Consider the following 23,836-nt stretch of genomic DNA (forward strand, 5'->3'; position numbering starts at 1 on the left):
ACCAAAATAGCGGTTATTTTATGTTTACAAACAATCTAAACAAGTCTCTAATTCCCTTCTAATATGTGAGTGATATATTTGAATTGAAATTTTGTACAAGTTTATCAGTGGGTTTTAAGCTGCAGTAAACAATTCTATTCATATGTAAATTGCAGTTAACTGCAATCGTCTCTAATATTACTAACAGTCATGGTCATTTCAAATACTCGTAGTTCATGTTTATTGAACAGATTTATTTATCTCGTCATGATCATCTGGTTCATCATAAAACTTCCTATTTGAATTTTTTGGTTAATATTTTGTTTTTTAAAGATTTTTGAGGTCATCGTAAGAGCTGCGTATTTAAGTATTTGAAAAATAATTTATTTATCTGAAGGCTTTAGATTTAAGTTACTTACTGATAATATTGTAATTTTAACTACATTTTATAGTCGTTATTTAAAACACTTTAAATCTATAAAATTTTTATTAAATTCTTGTTGTTTTTTTTTATATATTTGCAGGTATGTAAAGCTCATCAAAAGTTATTATGCCACTATAGATTGGGGGTAAGTTTGAAGAATTAAAGAACAGATTTAATTTTGTTTTATATTGTTTAAATTTTATGGTCAGTTTTGTATTTTTATTTGAATTTTTTATCTTAATGAAGTTAACTATTTTACCATTAAAACAATACAATACTTGTATTGTATTGTATTCTATAAAGATGTTCAAAATTTATTAGTTTTTTAAAATACCATTAAAGATTATTTATCTAAATTTATGGTTAAGGAGTGAGATCGAAAAATTCTTAACATACATATATGTTTATAAAAAAGAAACCACTAAACTTACAGCTTTAATTTTTTTTTTATTTGATTGAAATTATTATTACAATTTACAAAAAAAATTATTTTTATAGTTTTAATCACTAGTGATGAAATTTTGAACCTTTTTCGGAAACCCTTCCATTAACGTTTTTATAGTGCTTTCTGTCACTTTGCTCGAACATGTAGTCCATCTCCGTTTAAAATCTACCACACTTTTGGACACCTTTTTTGTACTCTTCAATTCTCTTTTAACAAGAGCCCAATATCTCTCCACTGGCCTTAGCTCCGGGCAGTTTGGAGGATTTGCCTCTCTTGGTACAAATACCACATTATTGTTCTTGTACCACTCAAGGGCTTGTTTGCCATAGTGACAGGATGCCAAGTCAGGCCAAAAATAAGTGGACACATTATGAAGTCTTATGAATGGAAGCAGCCTTTTTTGTAAACATTCCTTGATGTAAATTTCGGTATTTATAGAGCCCGTTGTAACAAATGAGTGGCTTCTTTTGCCGCAACTGCATATTGCTTGCCATACCAAGAACTTTCTGGGAAATTTTGTCTGCTTTTGGGTCCTAAACTTTTCTTCAACATTCCCTCGAGCATCAGCAACATAAAATTTTTGACCTGGAAGTTGCGAAAAATCTGCCAGAACATACGTTTCGTCATCCATTATGCAGCAAGAATATTTTTTTTATAAAACTTGACTTCAATTTCCGTGCTCTGTTTTTGGCCTCTAAATTTTTAGTAGCGTTCCTGTCAGGAACTTTTTGAGCCTTGTATGTTTTTAAACCTGCATTAGCTTTAACTTTTCGTACCAAATAGTCCGAGCACTGAGCTAACCGGGCTGCTTTCCTACCGGATGTGTTGGGAGCTCTTTTGAAAATGCGTTCTATTTTTTTGGCTTTAGAAACATCATGTGGACCATTCCTTCTACCTGAACCAGGTTTTCTATCAACTGACAAGTTCTCCCGGTACTGTTTAATAACATTGGAAACAGTTTGACGGCAGACCTTTGTATGCTTGGCCAACTTTTTGTAAGACCAAGTTGGGTTTTGTTGAAAATATTTAATAATTTCAGTACGCACTTTTTTCTGGTCACTCATTTTAATCAGATTAACAAAAAAATTAATATAATTGACATTACACATAATAACTGACATGTTTTTCAAAGGTAACTTGATCAAAAAAAAATTCAAATAATACTTGGGTTAAAAAATGTAATGAAAAACGTGTGTTAAGAATTTTTCGATCTCACTCCTTAATTTTGACATTGACTTTATAAACCACTTTGGTAGTTAAACAAGAACGTGTAACATATGTATATAATAACAGTTTAATAAGTGTTATAAATGAAGAATGTATTTAAAAAGATATAATATATTGAAAATTTGATCTAAATCGGGTACCATTAACCCGACAATTTAAATACTGTATCGAGTTATTTTAGAAAATTTTTAAGTAGAAATCGACAATTGGAAGATATCCAATACATTTCGCGAAATACCTAAATGCCACGAACTCCCGTCAGCAATGTCTTCATAGTCGTATGGAAGAGCACTTGAAGAACTAAAATTGGTCTACGATGCTCTCAATCCAATGGAAGTAAAAGTTTTGAACTTTTTTGAAAAATATGACAAAAAATACAACATACAAATTTTTCAAATTGAAATTAAATTTTTATTTATGAATAGTTTTTAGTGAAATTTCACACTTAAGCAGAATTTTCTATTTAAAATGGAAAAATAAAAACAAGTTTTGAAATTTATTATCAGCAATCCCGCAATTCCCAAAAAAGTGTGGAAAAATCCCAAAAATGGTAATTTTTGGTTTTTTGGCTATATCCATACCAGGGTTGGGGTTATCGGAGGAACCCTTTACAAAATTATTAAAAACAAATTGGGCCATCTACAATCGGTTACTATATTTTGATATCGACTATGCGATTTGAGAATTTTTGACCTAAAGTTGAATTTTACATAAAAAATAGACGTTTTTTGACTGGACCTGATCCCTTCGGTATCAACAATTTTCAATTTTTTTCTTTTAAAATATTTGATGAAATGTTAGCTTTTCAAAAAGTATAAATTCCTTATACATCCTCTTAGAAATTTTTTGCGATAATTTAAAAAGAAAAAAAGTACTTTTTTCACAAAAAATTAGCGAAAAATCGCATTTTTTAAATTTTTTAAATTCGAATGCATATAACTTTGGACTTTGTCATTATTTTAAAATTGGAGAAAATCGGAAAATATTTGGATCCGCTGTTATCAAAAAACTGGAGTAAGGTGGGTAAAAATTTTGAAAATTTAATTTTCAAATGCGAAGATAAATGTTAGCTATGACGTATGTAAAATAAATAATCGGAACACAAACGAAGAAATTCGACCGTTTTAAAAATGTAACATACTCGAGGTGTCCTACCCTTGGTCGCGCCCCAGGTCGGCCCATGAGGTCCAAGTTCAAAACTTAAACTCGAGAACACTTCCTCTTCGTGCATGTGAAATTTCCTTCAAATCGGACTTACCGTTTAGAAGTTACATATTTATTTCCCTCTGTGTATCGTCAGGAATGTTTTTAATAATTATTATGAAATATTTTCAATTCCACGGATAGAACTTGAAGATCTACTCAGTACTCGAAGAAATCGTTAAGAACTAAACCCTGTTCACGATGTAAAATTTTGGAAGATAAGATCACATTAAAGTGTCGTATATGGAATCTATTCGTAGCAATTTGGTGAAAGTGTTCCATCGGTTTCAACGTAAGAGAGATGGTTTGTGCGGTTCAGAAGTGGTGATTTTGACACTGAAGACATAGATTGCCCAAGCCAGCCAAAAAAGTTTGAAGACCAAGAATTGGAGGCATTACCACATGACTATTGTTGAGCTTGAAAATCATTGGGAGCTATTCAAACAGCTATTTCAAAACGTTTTCGAGCAGCAGGATTCATCCAAAAGCAGGGAAATTGGGTATCATACGAACTGAAGCCGAGAGACATTGAAAGACGATTTTGTATGTCCGAAGCCAGCCCGATCAACCAGCCTTATCGACACCAAAGCCAAATATCCATAGCGCTAAGGTAATTATCTGTATTTGGTGGGAGAAAAAGGGTCTAATCTATATAGGCAACCTGTACCGAATGCAACCGATTCCTTTGAAGCGAGCATTGGCGAAAAAACGCTCAGAATATGAGGCCAGATATGAAACCGTAATATTTCATAATGACAACGCTCGGCCACATGTTGCAATCAATACCTGTTAACACGGATTTAGAATGAAGTGGTTGGGAAGTTTTGCCTCACCTGCTTTATAGTCCAGACCTTGCCCCTCGGACTACTACAGAGAACGCTTTCACTGGGATACGCTTCACTTTGGAACAGAATATCCGATATTGGTTTGATTCGTTCTTGGCCTCAGACGATGAGCAGTTCTTTTGCCAGAAAAATGGGAAAAAGTCATAGCTAACAGTGGTCAATACTTTGAATTGTACAAATGTTTTCAAATAAAAGCTAAAAAATTGAAAACATCCGGCATTTTTAAGTCCCAATAGTATTGACGAAACTGTCGAAACTTTAGTTTAATTACAAAAATTGTCTGACCCTTTTAATGACTCAGCATTTTGTGGGTTAACCCTGGATTTGTTATTACTGATTCACAGTGATGCCTTGAACCAACTAGGAAATCCATCTTCTCCTTTGAAATATTTTGCCATTCCATTACAACCGCATCTGATTCTTCGTGTTATCTGAAATGATCGTGTTATAAATTTTCTATGGGATTGAGATCTAGCGATTAGTCTGGCTACTTCAAAACAAGTACCTCGTGGGATTATGACCAAGCTGTTACAACATTAGAGTTGTGTTTGGGGTCACTGTCATGCTGGAATCTCCAAACTAGGAGCATGCCATTCATAGTATATTTTATGATATAAATTGGACTCATACCTTGCCTTGAAAGAAGTCCCTTATCATAATATTGGGCTTCAGTCTCTTTCATTTCCCAAAAATATTGTTACGAAATTGTACTTGAATTCAAATGTAACGATTTTAATGGCTGATTTAAAAGTAGCAGAATGCTTTCAAATAGCAGTGCCAAAACTTTAACATATCTGTGGGCATTATTGACATTGAATAAAAGTTTGCAGTTGACCATTGATCGTAAGTTGGCAACGCTGTTTGCTGCGACCGTATATTCGAATTCGAATATTCAGTTAAAGAACATTGTAGTAATAGAGCTTTCTAGATGGTAATGCAGTGTTATAAATAGTGGCAGAGGTTGCAGTCGTTAGTGAGTTTATCAGAGACGCTTTTCGAATAAACATCAACTGAGTGTCTTAAAGTGTGTTGTATTTTTAAAGTGAATTCGTTATAAATTGTGTCTGTATTTCTGCGAATTTATAAACGTGTATAAAAAACATTGAGTGACTATTCTGTTGTTGTACATTTGAATAAATAAAGAGTTGTTACAATTTTCAAACTACTAAACGGCTTTTATTTGCAATCAAAGTATCCGGTTTATTTAAAGGAAATAAACCAACGTTTTGAAAAGGTTAAAACGTAACAATATGTTAAAAAAAACTATCGTCGTAAAAATTTTTGAAATTTCTATCAACGGTCACGTTAGCCAACCTTGATTTAAAGTTATCAATTGCCCATTTATCATTTTCGTTATAATAAAATGTAAATTAAACTTATGGGTCTATTACCCCCTGTCTATACATGATAATTTTTTATCATGATAAACGTCAAAATGGTTGTCAAAATAAAAAATTATTAGGTATAGTCTCCATTGATTAGTATTATTGCTTCGTTATGATAAAATTGTTAATGCTTTTGCTTAGACAACTTTATGTTGACAACAAACGTCATTAATTGTTATGATAAATATTTGTTATGGCTGGCAACCGAACTAAAGTTCCGTTGTCTGTTTCCGAAAGGGTATTACAGAGGCAACTGGCAGCTATAATTTGCTGTTGCCAAGTTGGCAACTAGAACTGAAATGAAGTTCGGTTGCCTTCCATAATCGACCCATTAAAGAATATATTTGATTAATAGATTATTCGGAATAGATTTATATTGTGATTAATTTTAAAAGTATTTTCTCTACTTGGTTTATAACCATAAACGTTTCAATGCTTAAAATGGTATTTACTTTACATAACTTACAACATTTTTATGATCTTGTTACAATCGTTAAAAAATCAAGTAAAAATCTAAATCAGAAAATAACAAAAAGAAAAAGATCATATCAAGAAAAACGTAAATGTAACATGTTAAACAAAACAACATACATAAGTAAGGAAAGAAGTACTTACGAGCAACCATATTTAAAATTGTGGGGCATACCAACACGTTTCCAAGCGTTTTTTTCTGTTTCTTCTTTTTAAACACTTTAAAACATTTATCATTTTAGGAAGAAGAATGCAATGAACTACAGAAACACGAACAAAACAAAAAGATTTCTTACCAATTGATTTATGATATAAAATAAATTGAATACAATCAATATTATTGTAAGTCTGCAGACACAAAAATAATGATTATTTAATTTGAATTTCTTTCGAAATTCTAAACCCTGAGAAACAAAGAATGTTGTACGAGTATTAAGCATCATTTAGCTTATCTAAGCCACAGCCATATAAAAGAAATAATAAAACAACTAATAGGTGGATGGAAACATTGAAAATCCCAGAAATGGTCATTAAACTTTTTTTTAAAATTTGTTGCAAGTTGCAGTTTATTTACTATTTTAAACAGCATCAAGCAAACTTGAGAAAATGTGGTCAAACTAGAATTATATTTGAAAATTAAAAATATGTTTGCATGTCATACTAGTCTGTTACTACTATGTGTTTGATCAAACCTGTTGCAGTTGGCTGATCGAGACAATGTTTTGTGTACGACTATGTTTAACAAAATTTGTGGCTTAAACCATTTTAGTGTAAGACGAACTTTTGACGGTAAAACATCATGCAAACGGATAAAACATTTTTCTAAAACGATCGCGTACGGTTTTCAAATGAGCTCTAAAACAAAACAAGTTGTAACTTGGTTTGAAAGTCTGTCAAAACTAATAGAGAATAAAGTGTCAAACAAACTCAAAATGAAATAGTGGACCGTTTATTTTTATATAATTATGTTAAATTATACACTTTAAATCCACATCTCTATTTATTTATTGTATAGTGTTAATTTTATATGGAAAAAATAATACAAAAAGCCCTACAAATGCATTGAAAAGTTGAAAGAAAAAAGATGTTTGAAATTTTTTGTTTTGATATTAAACAAAGTGTTATAAATGAAAGTACGAAATTTGTTTAATAAATATACAAAATTACAATATAATAAAGCCAACCAAGGTTAATCTCTGTATATTTTGTTTAAAGAAATATTAATACAAACAAAAAAGTAGTGATTTCAAAAGCAAATGTGGATTTCAAACAAATGTAAAATACATGGAAATTATATTTAAAAGAAATGTATAACAAAAATTGTGAAAATTGTTTAAGAAATTTGAGGATTATTGCAAAAGAAAAATAAAGAAATTACAAACATAAGAATTTTAAATCAAAAATAAATAAATTTTAAAAGAAATTGTTAAAAAAAACAATTGTAAAATTCTCTAAGAAATTTAAACAATGTTTTAAGAACTGTCTGGAAATTATAAAAGTGCTCAAATCGGTCAAACATTAAAGAATTTCTCATATAAACTAAATGAGAATTATAAAGGACTGTTCAAACACAAACTCTAACAGTTAACAAAATTGTCTTTAAAGGCACTATTTTCAATTTAAACATTTTGTTAAAAATTCACCCAAAACTACAATTAAAATAACACAATTTGCTACAAAAATTGTTAAATTCAACTAAAAGTTTGTGAAATTTATACTAAATCCTCAACGAAATCTATACTTAACGAAACACAAAATTTATAAAATAAAATTCAAATAAAACCGTATGAAACTAACAAAAGTTCGTCATATTTATATTAAAACTTAACGAAAAAAACTAAAAGAAAACACGGAAATACCGAACGAAAATCTAAAAAAAAAATCAAATTCTCAAATCGAAGAAAAAAAATTTAAAAATCTGTTCCCAGTGTTAATTAAACACAAAATTAATTAAAGGAAAAAACTGTTTTTCAACGAAATTATACAAAATCCCAAAAATTTAACGAAGGATTTCAAAACAAAACGAGTTTAAAACAACCGATTAAAACAGTTTTAAAAGCCAGAAAAAGTACACTATTAACGAAACAAAAATAAACAATAAAAACCAACTTGATTTTAGAAAACCCCACTAAGAACAAACCCTAAACTAATGGGCTTCTTACCAATTGCAATAAAAATGTCCTCTACTCCCCTCAGTATCATATAGAGAAATCGCAAACATAACGCCCCACCATGCATCGCATACAACGAAAACCCTCTAGTGAAACCTTGACCAGTGTCGGCATGGATAGTACACTGGATTCACGCATGTCTAGTGCCGAAGTGCCGCAAATGGAATTGCTCAAGGTCAACTATGTGCATCAGTGCAAAGAAGCATTTATGACCAAAACGGGTTCAGTACCCAATTACAATTTTATGGAATTTAAGAAATGTTCACCCCATCCTCTAACACCCTTGTCACATGCCCTACCCCCTGTAAATCGCAAAAATATAGCCCGGGTTACGGTAAATCGTCTAGAGGCGCCCAATAAACCTTTACCACCACCTCCGCCTACCGTAGAGTCTTGGCAATTTTTGCAAAACTCCAAAAGGACAACCAATTCACCGCCTAAGTTTATTAAACAAGCCACTGCAAGCGAGGAAAAACCGGAATGTTCTTCTTCCTATTGTCCCACTTCATATGAAACAGCCACTGAATCGGATTGTACTTTGTCGGGGGATGGTGTCAAGTCCAATAGCTGGAATTATCGCAATAAAATGTCTACTTGTGACATACGCCGAGATATGGCCAGGGCTGGCATAAAGTCTCGAGCTGATCGCATAGCTCGTATACAGCGTACCGAATGTGAGCACAGTAAACCCGAAAGAGAACCAGCCAAGTTGCCGGCACGTGAACCCGCCATAGAACGAACAGCCGATAGTAATGTGAATCCTAAAGAAGCGGTAGCTAAAATCAATCAAATGTTTGAGGCTCAGAAACAAATCAAGAACTTTCCGCCTCAACCCAATCGACCGGCACCAGTGCCTCACAAAGAGCCCAATCGCAGACTTAAACCACCGACCGCGCCCATAAAAGATCAAACGAAAATCAGGAGTTCGGTAAGCATGAAAACCGACTGTACAGAGTGTTCGGAGTGCTCGCAGGAAGGTTCACGCACCAATTCCTCTTGTTCCGATAGCTGTTCGCTAATAAGCCAGGAAACAGTACAATATCGACGCAGTGAGTCCAAGGATCGTAGATCGGTATCACGTATACCCAAACCCATACCGGAGAAACTCAATTCACGTGCATTAATGCTAAGCAATATGCAAAAAACTGAAAACGAGCGCCCCAAGAGAAACGAAAGATTACAAAAGTCTAAATCCATAGAACAACTTAGTGACTTGGAAGCAGACAGACCTCCCGTGCCAGAACGTCATTCGTTGGGCATAGATCAACAGCTGCTAAGGAACACAAGAATCTCAGTGGGAAATTATCAAAAAACCAAAGTGGAAAGAGTGCATATACGTAAAAAACGTCAGCCTCTACTCATTATAAATCAACTAAATGAATCTGATCCAAAACGTTCCGAAGAAGCTTATACGGAAGGCAAATCGACATGTGGTTATAAAAACTGTAACTTTGACAATTGTCCCATGTCCATAGCGGATCATGAAAATAAACGCAAACCTTATGAAGATGACTGCAACAAATTGAAACGTTTGTCTTTGGAGAGCAACTCTGATTCGGGTGTCTCTTCCTCGCATGACTTTAAAGAGGACAAGAAAAGAATGTCCCAGCTAAAAAACATCGATAAGTGTTCGGATGTTAAACCACCCACTAAAAAGGCATTCAATAAATCCGAACACTTTGAAAACTATGCCTATGGAAAATTTAAAACTGGTAAAGAGTTTGATGAAACCAGCAAATCAGACACAAAAGATCAAAACCTGCCCTCTAAGAACTCAACGTCACAAGTGAAAATAGTGCAAAGCACATTTAATACACACTATAATACCGCCGATCCTAATGATGTAAGCAACTTTTCAAAGAAGAATCTTACCAAGGCTACCACCCATGAGGCTTTAAATAATACAGCTTCCCTGGTTAAGGCCGTCACCAAACAGTGCAACATAGAAAATGAGCAGAGATTGAAAATTCAAAACAATTTACAAAGTCCCGTTAAAACATCCTCAACCACTAATATAAAAATAGACGACGACTGGGTGAGGGAGGAGGGTGCTGAAAACCAAGATGACTACATGGAATGTGACTCGCTAATGATTACCGAGAAACCCTTAAGAAAACCCATCAATTGTAATGATAATGCGGTGAAAATCTTTGTAAGAAGCTCTCAGCTAACCAACGACTTGTGTAGATCTTCCTGTGCCTCAGCCAACTCGTTTGTCTCACAAACTTCGGTGTGCACACAGAACTCTACAAACTCTTCCAGCTGCTTAACCACCTCCTCGGCTTCTTCAGTTTCCTCTTCGGGTTGTGGCAGTTCGAATGCCGACAATCAGTCGCTGTGCGAGTCCGAAAGAGAATGTTGCTGTCAACTAACCAATTCGGCGGGTATGTTCTTTAACAGACCTTGTTCGGCTCTTAGCCATGAACATCAGAGACTAAGTGCCGGCTCTCCTTTGTCGTCCACAGATGCTATTAGCGATATTAGCAGTTGTGTGACATGTTCCACCAATCCCAGTACAATTATTTCACCTTTGGCTCTGGCTACCACGCCAGCATGTTGCAATGGCAGCAATGGAGTTTTCTGGAATAATTCTTATATATCGATTGATGCTCAGGAGGAGAATAATTTACCACCTTGCTGTTGTAGTGTATCATCGTGTGATGATGACAATTGTTCTTATTACGAGGGAGAAAACAACAAAATCGTGGAATCACTGACAGGGGGTAGTGAAATTGGACGCAGAGTGGAAAGTGACAGTACAAATAGGGTTAGTGGAGGCGGTGACAAAGAGAATAAAATTAAGGAAATTACTCAAACCTATCAAAAGCATCATACAAGCCAGTTACAAATGAGAAATCTAAGCTATCAAAGCCAACATCCTTCACAGCAACAAACGAAGCGTGCAAATGTACGCAATAGTAGTGCGGAGGAGATTTTAATACGTAATCAATTGTTAAGAAAGGTGAGTGAGTCCACAATACAAAAACAAATAAAACCTTATAATTTTAGATGGTATAGAAAATCTATAAAACTAAAAAAATGTTAGTTTTATCGTATAATTATCTACTCTATTGAAGCGGAAGCCCACTCACCCAGCCAGCCAGCCAGACAAACAACAAACATCAATTGCTGCAAATATTTGTAAAATAAAGAAAGACAAACAAAAAAACCAAACAGAAGAGGAGTTGACTTAGTTTCCGTTTCACTTGTTGTTGTCGTCGTTATCATGTCTTCGAAGAAGATTTCAAAAAACCCTAGTTAATCAAGCTTAATTTTTGTTTTGTTTTTATTGTTGCTAAACTTTTTTGTCTGGATTTATTTATTAAGACTCGTACTCACGGAAGATGAGGATTAGTATATGTACGAAATGTACTATTAGTTAGGGGAAAAGGTAGTTTTCATTAAAGTTGCAATGATTTGTAGATAACTAAATCAGTGGTCGGCACTCATATACACCAGAGGAGGAAAAGTATTGATTATCAAGCTGTAAACAAAACGAATGTCAACGAATTATAAGAAACAATAACTAACAACCAATAGCAGGTCAAAATACTACGGAGGAAGAAAGATTATATCATGTTATTATAATCCATATTCCATGTTCTCATTATTTTGATCATTGGTTTAATACAATACATGCAATTATAATGCTAAAATATTTATTCAAAATATTGGCCATTTTAGCTATGACCTTTAGCCATCTTTCTGGCAACATATGGATTCCGAACCAAAACAAAGGCTCATATTTTGAAGCCATGAACCTATCAAGCTAATATTGAATACTCTGTTCAAAAGTGAGGAGTATCCCAGAGAAAGCATTCTGCATCCATTGAAACAAATAAGGAGTGAGATCGAAAAAATCTTAACATTTGATTTTTTTATTAATTGAAATTATTATTACAGCTTACAAAAAATATTATTTTTATAGTTCTAATCAATAGTGATGAATTTACGAATCTTTTACGGAAACCATTCCATAGAGCTTTAGTCACTTTGTTCGAACAGGAAGTCCATCTCCATTTAAAATCTACCACACTTTTGGACACCTTTTTGTGCTCTTCAATTCTCTTTTAACAAGAGCCCAATATCTCTCCACAGGCCTTAGCTCCAGGCAGTTTGGAGGATTTGCCTCTCGTGGTATAAATACCACATTATTGTTCTTGTACCACTCAAGACCTTGCTTACCATAGTGACAGGATGACAAATCAGGCGAAAAATAAGTGGACCCATTAAGAAGTCTTAGGAATGGATGCATCCTCTTTTGTAAACATTCCTTGATGTGAATTTCGGTATTTATAGAGCCCCTTGTAACAAATGTTTGACTTCTTTTGCCTCATTGTTTGCCATACCAAGAACTTTTTCGGAAATTTTTCTGTTTTTGGATCCTAAACTTTTCTACAACATTCCCTCGAGCATCAGCAACATAAAAATATTGACCCAGAAGCTGCGAAAAATTTTCAAGAACATTCGTTTCGTCATCCATTAGATATATTTTGTCATAAAATTTGACTTCAATTTCCGTGCTCTGTCTTTGGCCTCTAAATTTTTAGCGGAGTTCCTGTCAGGAACTTTTTGAGCTTTGTATGTTTTTAAACCTTCATCCGAGTACTGAGCTAACCTGACTGTTTTTCTACCGGATGTCCCAACACACTTTTGAAAATGATTTCTATTTATTGGCTTTAGAAGCATCATTTGGACCATTCCTTCTACCTGAACCAGATTTTCTATCAACGGGCAAATTCTCCCGATACTGTTTATTAACATTGGAATCAGTTTGACGACAGATCTTTGATTGTTTGGCCAACTTTTTGTAGGACCAAGTTGGGTTTTGTTGAAAATATTTAATAATTTTAGTACGGACTTTTGTCTCGTCACACATTTTAATCCGATTAACAACAAATGAACGTAATTGACATTAAACATAATAACTAACATACTTTTCAAAGGGAACTTGATCAAAAAAAATCAAATAATACTTTGGTTAAAGGTTTTAATGAAAAACGTGTGTTAAGGTTTTTTCGATCTCACTGCTTATGACTCATTCCTTTTCCCATCTACGTGGCAACATATGGATTCCGAGCTAAAAAAACTGCTTATCTTTTAAGACCAATAGCTCATCTTTTTGAAATCAAGCCAATATGGGATACTCTCTTCCAAAGTGAAGCGAATCCTAGAGAGCATTCTGTATCGAACGCTCGCTTATTCTGGGCGTTTTTCGGTCAATGCTCACATCAATCAGTTGCGCTCGGTACAGGTTGCCTGTGATAGTCTGGTCAGATTTCAGCAGCTCATAATAGATAGAACCATTTTGCTTCCACCAAATACAGATCATTGATCCATGGATATTTAGCTTTGGTAACGTTTCGGCTGGTTGGCCGGACTTCACATAAAATCTCTTAGGCTTCGGGTTATTGCAATGGATCCAATTTTCATCGCACGTAATGATTAGATGCAAAAATGATTTTCTTTTATGGCGTTCAAGCATAATTTCGGACATGCAAAATCGTCTTTCCAGGTCTCACGGCTTCAATTCATATGGTAAGCAATTTCACTGCTGTTGGATGAATTCTGCTGCTCGCAAACGTTTTGAAATTGCTGCTTGAGTAGCTCCCAATGATTTTGATAGCTCGCACGTAATGATTCGGTGCAAAAATTATTTTCTTTTATGGCATTCAAGCATCATTTCGGACATGCAAAATTGACTTTCACGGTCTCTCGGCTTCAATTCGTATGGTACTCAATTTCCCTGCTTTTGGAGTAGCTCCTAATGATTTTGTTTGGCTGGGCGCCAGCCTAATTGGTGATTTTCCGTATAAAAATCACCACTTCTGAAACGCACAAACCACATCTCGCACGTTGAAACCGAAGGAACACATTCACCATAAGCTTTGGTGAGCTCGGTGTGCTTCAGCGGCACTTTATTTTCAAATTAAAGAAGTAAAGCAAAACTTCCCGCATATGACGCTTTGTTGGCACAAAATTCGACTTTTTCGAACCAAAAAAAATGTTGTTGTTTACACGATAATGTTCAATAACTATATGAGAATAAATGACAGACATGTAACCTTCAAAATGACATATAAGTTATTAAAAACAAAAACCGCGTTCTTTTGTTAATCCCGCATTTTTAAGTCATACACCCAATATCTTTTATGATATGAATTGGACCTTGTCCCGAACAGTTCCATACCATAATATTAACGCCTCCATACTTGACTGTCTTATTTGTGTACTTGGGGTCCAGCCTCTTTCCCATCGGCCGTCTTGCAAATGTTCTCCCATCACTACCTCTAAAATCGATTCATCCGAAAAAAGAATAGTATTCCATTTCTATCTCGATCAATTTAAATGTTCTTTAGCAAATTGTATACGTATAATTTTAGATTATTAATAACCTCCAGGTTAGTAATTTTTGAGAATTTCTTAAACTCTTTTGCTATTAAATTATTCCTCCAAAATGTTTAGTTTTTACAGTAGCTGTCTCGCTTGATGAAAAATCAAAAAATTTTAATTTTTTATCACGCTTGATGTCACATTTTGATGAGTGTAAGGCGTGAGGTTGATAAGGGTGTCGGGTGAAGACGATAATTTGTATAGTTACACAAATTTGACATCAAGCATTTTGATAGTTTAAATTTTTTGACATTTAATGTCTATCAACTTTTTACCCCATCCAATAACAAGATTTTATAAAATTGCATCAATTTAACTTAATCGATATTTAAAATGTTTTTCTTACTCTTTTTCTCCTCCCATTTTGCCAGCAAACAATTGGCACATATTAATTATTACATATGACCACAATTTTTTTTTTTTTTAATAACTTCCGTTCAAAATCTCTAGATGTTTTTATTTGACTGACAACAACGGTTTGAGTAGTCGGCCGTTATTGGTACGTACAAATCGTACAAATGTGAGTATCAGAGCAATGCGCTAATTTTTAAGTGCCATGTAATTTACACAATTGTTTCTTTGTGGTGGCTTGTTGTTTCTGTTTCTTCGCCACACATTCCATAACTTCCAGTTAAGCAAAACCAAAACTATACGCTTATTATTTCGCTTCGAAAAGAGACAAAAAGAAGAAACAAACATAAATCCATAAATTGTGGCCGGTCAATGATTTTTTAAGTCATGGTTTTTATTTTTCTCTCTTTTTTTATCATCTAGAATTCCGTTACTATTCAAATTAACATCTAAACAACCTTTCATCACACTGAATATTTTATTATTCATATTTGTTTAGTTAAATATAACTTGATCTCTAGCCAATTAACATTCTTACTTGTAAATTGTTGCTTAAACTCTTATAAATATGACAAATTTATGCAAATTACGAATTGATTCGTAAAGACATCATAATTGAAAACTAGTCAACACATAAATGAGACATTAAATCAATGATTTTTAATTTAGTTTGACGTTTTTTTGTAGATAAATTCCTCAAATTTAATATGATTGTTAATTTGTCTACGAATGTTTAATATTTCATTAATGTAAGCACCTTGAAGAAAAAACCTTTCATTTTGTAAACTTGTGAAAGTTTTAAATTTTGTATGTGATTTTAAAAGTTTTTTCTATAAATATAGTAACAAAATTGTTTATAAAATTCTTGTCTATAGAGAGAAAAAGTTGTCACAATATTGTTCTATTTATAGAGAAAAAGTTTTCACAAACGGGTAATCTATAATGAGAAGTTGTCACAAGCTTATACTTTATAAAGAGAAAAACAGTTGTCACAGACATTTTCTCTATATAGAGGAACAGTTGTCACAGACATTGTCTCTATATAGAGAAACAGTTGTCACAGACATTTTCTCTATATAGAGAAACAGTTTTCACAGACTTTTTCTCTATATAGAGAAACAGTTGTCACAGACTTTTTCTCTATATAGAGAAACAGTTGTCACAGACTTTTTCTCTATATAGAGAAACAGTTGTCACAGACTTTTTCTCTATATAGAGAAACAGTTGTCACAGACTTTTTCTCTATATAGAGAAACAGTTGTCACAGACTTTTTCTCTATATAGAGAAACAGTTGTCACAGACTTTTTCTCTATATAGAGAAACAGTTGTCACAGACTTTTTCTCTATATAGAGAAACAGTTGTCACAGACTTTTTCTCTATATAGAGAAACAGTTGTCACAGACTTTTTCTCTATATAGAGAAACAGTTGTCACAGACTTTTTCTCTATATAGAGAACCAGTTGTCCCAGACTTTTTCTCTATATAGAGAAACAGTTGTCGCAGACTTTTTCTCTATATAGAGAAACAGTTGTCGCAGACTTTTTCTCTATATAGAGAAACAGTTGTCGCAGACTTTTTCTCTATATAGAGAAACAGTTGTCGCAGACTTTTTCTCTATATAGAGAAACAGTTGTCGCAGACTTTTTCTCTATATAGAGAAACAGTTGTCGCAGACTTTTTCTCTATATAGAGAAACAGTTGTCGCAGACTTTTTCTCTATATAGAGAAACAGTTGTCGCAGACTTTTTCTCTATATAGAGAAACAGTTGTCGCAGACTTTTTCTCTATATAGAGAAACAGTTGTCCCAGACTTTTTCTCTATATAGAGAAACAGTTGTCCCAGACTTTTTCTCTATATAGAGAAACAGTTGTCCCAGACTTTTTCTCTATATAGAGAAACAGTTGTCCCAGACTTTTTCTCTATATAGAGAAACAGTTGTCCCAGACTTTTTCTCTATATAGAGAAACAGTTGTCCCAGACTTTTTCTCTATATAGAGAAACAGTTGTCCCAGACTTTTTCTCTATATAGAGAAACAGTTGTCCCAGACTTTTTCTCTATATAGAGAAACAGTTGTCCCAGACTTTTTCTCTATATAGAGAAACAGTTGTCCCAGACTTTTTCTCTATATAGAGAAACAGTTGTCCCAGACTTTTTCTCTATATAGAGAAACAGTTGTCCCAGACTTTTTCTGTATATAGAGAAACAGTTGTCCCAGACTTTTTCTCTATATAGAGAAACAGTTGTCCCAGACTTTTTCTCTATATAGACAACAAGTTGTCCCAGACTTTTTCTCTATATAGACAACAAGTTGTCCCAGACTTTTTCTCTATATAGAGAAACAATTGTCCCAGACTTTTTCTCTATATAGAGAAACAGTTGTCCCAGACTTTTTCTCTATATAGAGAAACAGTTGTCCCAGACTTTTTCTCTATATAGAGAAACAGTTGTCCCAGACTTTTTCTCTATATAGAGAAACAGTTGTCCCAGACTTTTTCTCTATATAGAGAAACAGTTGTCCCAGACTTTTTCTCTATATAGAGAAACAGTTGTCCCAGACTTTTTCTCTATATAGAGAAACAGTTGTCCCAGACTTTTTCTCTATATAGAGAAACAGTTGTCCCAGACTTTTTCTCTATATAGAGAAACAGTTGTCCCAGACTTTTTCTCTATATAGAGAAACAGTTGTCCCAGACTTTTTCTCTATATAGAGAAACAGTTGTCCCAGACTTTTTCTCTATATAGAGAACAAGTTGTCCCAGACTTGTTCTCTATATAGAGAACAGGTTGTCCCAGACTTGTTCTCTATATAGAGAACAGGTTGTCCCAGACTTGTTCTCTATATAGAGAAACAGTTGTATCAGGCTTGTTCTCTATATGGAGAAACAGTTGACTCAGGCTTGTTCTCTATATGGAGAAACAGTTGTCACATACTTATTATCTATTTAAAGAAACAGTACAGACTTGTTGACCACTATCTGTTTCAAGTACATGACCAATAAAATAAAAATCATTAAAAAAAAATCACTGCAAATATTTCCACTACATTAAGGAAGACAAACAAATTAAAAAGTAAATATTGTTTTTTTTTTCTCACGAATTTTAATAATCACAATTATTTAACTATGACTGTTACTGTAAAAGTCAATTGTGAAAGATTTGCAACAAAAAAAAAGTGTCATAAAAAATCAACAGTTAAAACAAGATATACAAACAAAATATTAGCAATAGAGTGAAAAAAGAAGACATTATAATAATCAGCTACTACTGTAAAAATATTTAAATATTATTTAGAGTTAAATAAACAGAAATGATGAAGATGATGACATAAACTTATAACACGGAATAATCTCAAAACCTAAATAAACTGTCAACATATTTTAGCACTTGGAGAGTTTTGGCTTACAAACCCAATGAACAACGATAACGTAATAAGGTGATTGAGTAGATGGATGGGCTCATCCAATTTTTCGATGGCTGTAAAATTTAAAAATTGTGCCTTAAATAGGAGGAACATACTGGCAAATATGTTATAATGAATGCAAGCATCAACTGCTCTACCTGCAAAAGTCGTGATCTTACCATGAACATTGTTGTCAACACGATCATGATGATGTTAATAATGATATAAATCAGTTATGAAATTGTTTCCCACTTTTATTTTTTCATAAAAAAGTAATAAAACGAAATCAAAACAAAATTCAATAAACATATTTTACCAAAATTTATATTCATCAGGAGTCCCAAATTTTAATGCAAAGCAGTGGAAAAAATATAAAGTAGCCATTAAAACAATACCTTAGATAATTTGGTTGCAAAAAAAAATCAACATTTTTAATCGAGTTTAAATTGAAATGCAAAAATCATTTGGATTTATTACTTTGTTATGGATAATTTTCAGGTTTTTTATACGATTCAAAATCCAACCGCCTAAGTTGAGTGAAGACTGCAAATTACAGTTAATTAAAACAAATATTAAAAAGGAATTTTGACATGTTTTTAAAGACGTTAGATAATTGTGTACAGCCCGTTTGAGAGGTGGGGGCCAAGGTTTTTCAAAATTTCAATCATTAAATGTTCACGTATTTTGTGCTTTAATTTAAAAAACCACGTGTCTGTCTTATTGTTATCCAACGCTGCTGTCAAAATCTATGTTACTATATCAAAGTTGATTTAAAGCATACAGGAAATCATGCGGAAATTTATTATTTTTATAGAAAAAGAGACCTGATCTACAAAATAATAAGTAACACTTTTTATTCACACTGCATACTGCAGGCAACATAAACAAATAAAATAATTTGCTATGCACTCACTCACTCGATCATGCTGTAGCTCTAATTAATACTCTTCACAGTGTTGCAAAAAAAAAAAATAATAAATAAAAAAATTGTTAAAAAAGCCCGAAAATTGCTTCCTCTTTTTGTGCAGGTTTTTATTGTTTCAACTAAAAATAAAAATACTTTAGTTTTATACTTTTACTTTTTGTTTTGGTATTTCAAAGATGTCTGCTACAAAGCTGGTGCACGTTTCTTTTGTGATTATCCAAATCTAAAAATATTCCTCTCACTTATCTTTTAATCTATACGGAAGCTGATTTGTTATTACAAGATAATTTATTTAAAAAGTAAGACTTTCCATTCCCGGGAAATATTAAGAAAAATCATTCCCAAGAATTTCCGGGAAATTTTTAATACAAAATTAAGCCAATATTTAGTAGAATTTTTCAAATAATCGGTCAAAATTCAATAATTGATATACTTTTATTAAAAGATTTAAGAATTCGACTAATTCTGAATTGAAAAATTTTTCAAATCAGAACAAATTTCAACCAATATTATTGTCATTAAATATCCTTAGAAGTTTTAATGTTATAGTGCATTTACACCGAAGCGAAATCTAGTACATATGAGATTTCGAGCCAAATCTAGTTATTTTGACGAGATTTCCCATACAAAATGAAATCTACTTCGTGACTAGATTTTGGGGAAATCTACTCAGTACCAAGTGATGCAACCGTGAATTTCTTCATAACGGACTAAAAAATACAGCACTGTACAAGTAAAATTTGACAGATACAAATAAAAAAAATAATATAAAAAGTGCGGAACAATTTTAGCGTTTGATAAATATTTTCAATGGATGCAAATATGAATAAAAGTTAAATTTATAAATTATAATACTAAAAATTTACTTATTTACTGCGGGTTTGTTAGTCAGCTGTTTTTGTTATTAAATGAAATCTTGCTAAATGTCAGAAAACAGCGGTGTAAACGATATAGATTTTGAACAAGATTTCAATTAAAATCCACTAGATTTTGCCTCGGTGTAAATGCACTATTAAGCATTTCAATAATTACTTTAAGAACTTAAAATGTCAGTTTGTATATGTCGACCTAAGGAGTGAAATCGAAAAAACCTTAACACACGTTTTTCCTTAAAACTTTTAACCCAAGTTTTATTTGATTTCTTTTTTTTTTGGATCAATTTACCTTTGAAGGTATGTCAGTTATTATGTTCAATGTCAATTATGTTCATTTGTTGTTAATCTGATTAAAATGAGTGACGTGAAAAAAGTGCGCACTAAAATTATTAAATATTTTCAACAAAACCCAACTTGGTCCTACAAAAAGTTGGCCAAACAATCAAATGTCTGCCGTCAAACTGATTCCAATGTTATTAAACAGTATCGGGAGAATTTGTTCGTTGATAGGTAACTTGGTTAAGGTAGAAGGAATGGTCCACATGATCACCCCTATCGCGAATCAATATTTCACATGAAATATTTTCCCTTTTCCCATTTTGCGTTCATGAACTTTGTTCACATGAAAAATTCCCCATATTGCGAAATTTGTCGATAGAATTTTGTAAACAATAAACAGCTGTTACGAACAAAATCAACTATTGTGAATGAAAAATTCATGGGAATATCACGATAGCAATCCAATAGGGGTGGATGTTTCTAAAGCCAATAAATAGAAAGCATTATTAAAAGAGCTCCCAACACATAATTTTTGAGGCCAAGAACAAATCAAGCCAATATCGGTTACTCTGTTCTAAAATTAAACGTATCCCAGAGAGAGCGTTCTGCATCGATCGATACAAATAGTAGTCGAACGGAGCATGTTCTGGACTGTAAAGCGGGTGAAGCAAAACTTCCCAACCACGTCACTCTAAATATTTTTAGCAGGTATTGCAACAAGTGGCCTAGTGTTGTCATGATGGAATATTACGGTTTCTTGTCTGGGCGTTTTTCGGCCATACGAATCAGTTGTATTCCGTACATGCAACATGCAAAATCGTCTTACACGGCCTCTCGGCTTCAAGTTGATTTCCCTTCTTTTGGATGAATACTGCTGCTAGAATAACTCCCAATGATTTTTCAAGCTCTTGTTGAGTTTTACAACCATCTTCATGGAGTATTGCTTCAAATTCTTGGTCTTCAAACTTTTGTTTGTTGGCCTGGGCGATCTTTGTCTTCCGTCTCAAAATCTCCACTTCTGTTGTCGGAGGAAGGTTTGTTTACAAGCAATAATTTATTGGGCTATCTGTGATATTTCTCTTTAGATGACTATCAATAGAGTGACCGTAACAAAACGATGAACCGAAATTTAAATTTATTTATATACGAAGTCGCTCAAAGTTCAAAAAAATCCAAATTTTTTGCCAAAAAGCTGACATACAGAGCCATAACTCCAGAACGGTAAAGAATAGAAACACGTTTAATATATCAAAAGAAAGCTAATATTGTTCTTCAAAATGTATGTTATATACATAATTGTTGTTATTTCAAGTCAAATCGAGTTACAACAGCCTTTAGCCCCAAAAACGTGACCTGGTACCAGTAGGAGCCAGTTTGGGAGTATTCTATGAATTTTACGGGTTTTTACATAATGTGTCTCGGAAATAACATTTTTTTTTGTTCAAATGTATTTTGGAACTCAATTTTCAAACATAAAGAGCGTTTTGTTCAAATTTAATCTTTTATTATATGGGGATTAACGGAAAAAAAAATTGGATTTTTTCGAACTTTGAGCGACGAGCGGCACGGGTTAACGTCGTTTAATCGAGCTCAAATATCTGGAAAGGGAATTGTTTTGTGGGGTCCAGGCGAACAAGAATCCGAAATTTGTTTCCCCCATATGAGATCCGGTCACCCTAGTGATCAATTAGAACCCATACATGCTAAAATAACTAGTTATGTAGCTCACCAAGTAACCAGTTGGTAGCTAGTAAAGTAACTGACGCTATGTAACCAGACTGTCCGTCTCATGCTTAAGACATGCACGTGGCTTACTAGGTAATTGGATTTTTTTCTGTGATAACTATGTTGATCAAATAATTCATTGATAGCTGGGATTTTATTCAATAACCAACAGATATATATTCTTTATTGAGAGTTTTCTATTAACAACTAGTGATTTATCAAGAAAAAACAAACAAATTTCTTTCTTTAAATATGAAATATTGATTTTCAGCAAATAAAAGCAAATTTTTTTCCAACAACTATCAAAATTGTATAGAAGTTAAAAAATAGTTTTATATATAAAGAAAAACTATATATTAGGTTCGCCCTAAATCAATAACAGCGCTTTGTATTTTCAAATATGTAGTATATGGCCTATATAATTTGTATGGTAAAACAAAAAAATAAATATGAAATGTTTTGTTAACACACATGCCAACGTTAAATATTTCATAATGAAATTAAGTAATTTATTCATAAATGTGAATGAAACGATTCAATGAATAAATTTCTATTGACCATCATCGTACAACACACAAAAACAACTTGTAGTTTTTACATTTTTCCGTACTTCAGCCTCTGTCTGTCTTACGCATTTTTTCAAGCAAGTTCGATAACAATAGAGGAACTAATATTAATAAATGTAATCAAATTAATCGTTTTGATTATTGTTAATTCATATTTGATTTTCATTATTAATTTGTTGTTTATACATTACGGTTTTTTTTATGTAGTTGCAAAATATTGCAGTAACGTCTATACAAATGTAATAAAAATGTATGTTTCCAATTTTTTTTATTTGGTGAGTTTTTGTATTGAAAATATACATATTTATCCGTATGTTTATCATATTTATATAAACAATTATGAAATAAGTTTCGGTATTATTTATCATATAAAAATTGATTTGTGGCTCTAAATGAGGTGTGTTTTAATGTTTTAATGAAAACTAATCAAAAGTACTGTTACATCGCTGTCGGATTTTGATTTAACTCAAAACTAACTAATGATTAATCAGAAATTAGCCATAAGTGACTAAAGAACTAGCTCCTTTTCCTTGTTAAAAAGCTATTCAATTTTATAATTTACTGTCCTCAGAATGTGTCATTACTTACTAGGGTATTCAATTAATCGGGTTTCTGGTTTAATCGGTTAATCGAGCAAATAATTAATCGGGGTTTAGATTTAATCGGTTAATAATCGGTTAATTTTAAATTATTCGATTAACCGAATAATTTCTGTTTAAATGTTAAACTGAAACTAAATCACGAATTTTGTGTACTTATTGAAATTTTATTAATAAAAAGAACAAAAACATAAAAAATAAACAAAATATAACAATTCAACCAAAAAGTAAATAATTTTCTTTAGTTTTAATAAATTTCGACTTGGAAAAAAATCTCTCGCTGATTGTAGATGTTGGAGAAATCGAAAGTAAGACATGATAAAGAATATCCAATTTGTCAGTTATTTTTTTAGTTTTTTCTAAGCATATGAAATCCTCCATTATTCCAATGGACTCCTTTTTAGACTTTTTAGATTTTAAATACTTTTAATAATTTCGATAAGTTCTGATAAAAACTCGTTTCAGAAGTATCTCCAGTTTCGTCTATTATCATGTTCTCATCCGAGAATTACATGTAAATTAAATATATCAGTTATTATACTCACTAAATATATTTCTTGAATGTTCGA

The 23,836-nt window shown here is 32.6% G+C and overlaps 2 protein-coding genes across 9 annotated transcripts in view; both read left to right on the forward strand.

Moving 5' to 3' along the window:
- The window catches only part of LOC135961080 (guanine nucleotide exchange factor DBS), a 272,808-nt gene that overhangs the window by 213,195 nt on the left and 35,777 nt on the right, over window positions 1–23,836 (forward strand). The window contains exon 1 of one of the 8 annotated variants that reach the window (XM_065512555.1): window positions 8,696–11,112. The exons of the other annotated variants lie outside the window; for them this stretch is intronic. Within the exon in view, the coding sequence (XP_065368627.1) occupies window positions 8,737–11,112 (2,376 nt within the window). The 5' untranslated portion in view covers window positions 8,696–8,736. Of the gene's footprint in view, window positions 1–8,695; window positions 11,113–23,836 lie in introns of those variants that run through there. 8 annotated transcript variants of the gene reach the window in all.
- On the forward strand, window positions 8,156–8,675 carry LOC135959739 (uncharacterized). Its single transcript, XM_065510767.1, has 2 exons — window positions 8,156–8,591; window positions 8,669–8,675. Exons 1-2 carry the CDS (start codon window positions 8,212–8,214, stop codon window positions 8,673–8,675), a joined length of 387 nt encoding a protein of 128 aa, XP_065366839.1. The 5' UTR covers window positions 8,156–8,211.

This window comes from Calliphora vicina, chromosome 5 (assembly GCF_958450345.1).
Source record: "Calliphora vicina chromosome 5, idCalVici1.1, whole genome shotgun sequence".
NCBI lineage: Eukaryota > Metazoa > Arthropoda > Insecta > Diptera > Calliphoridae > Calliphora > Calliphora vicina.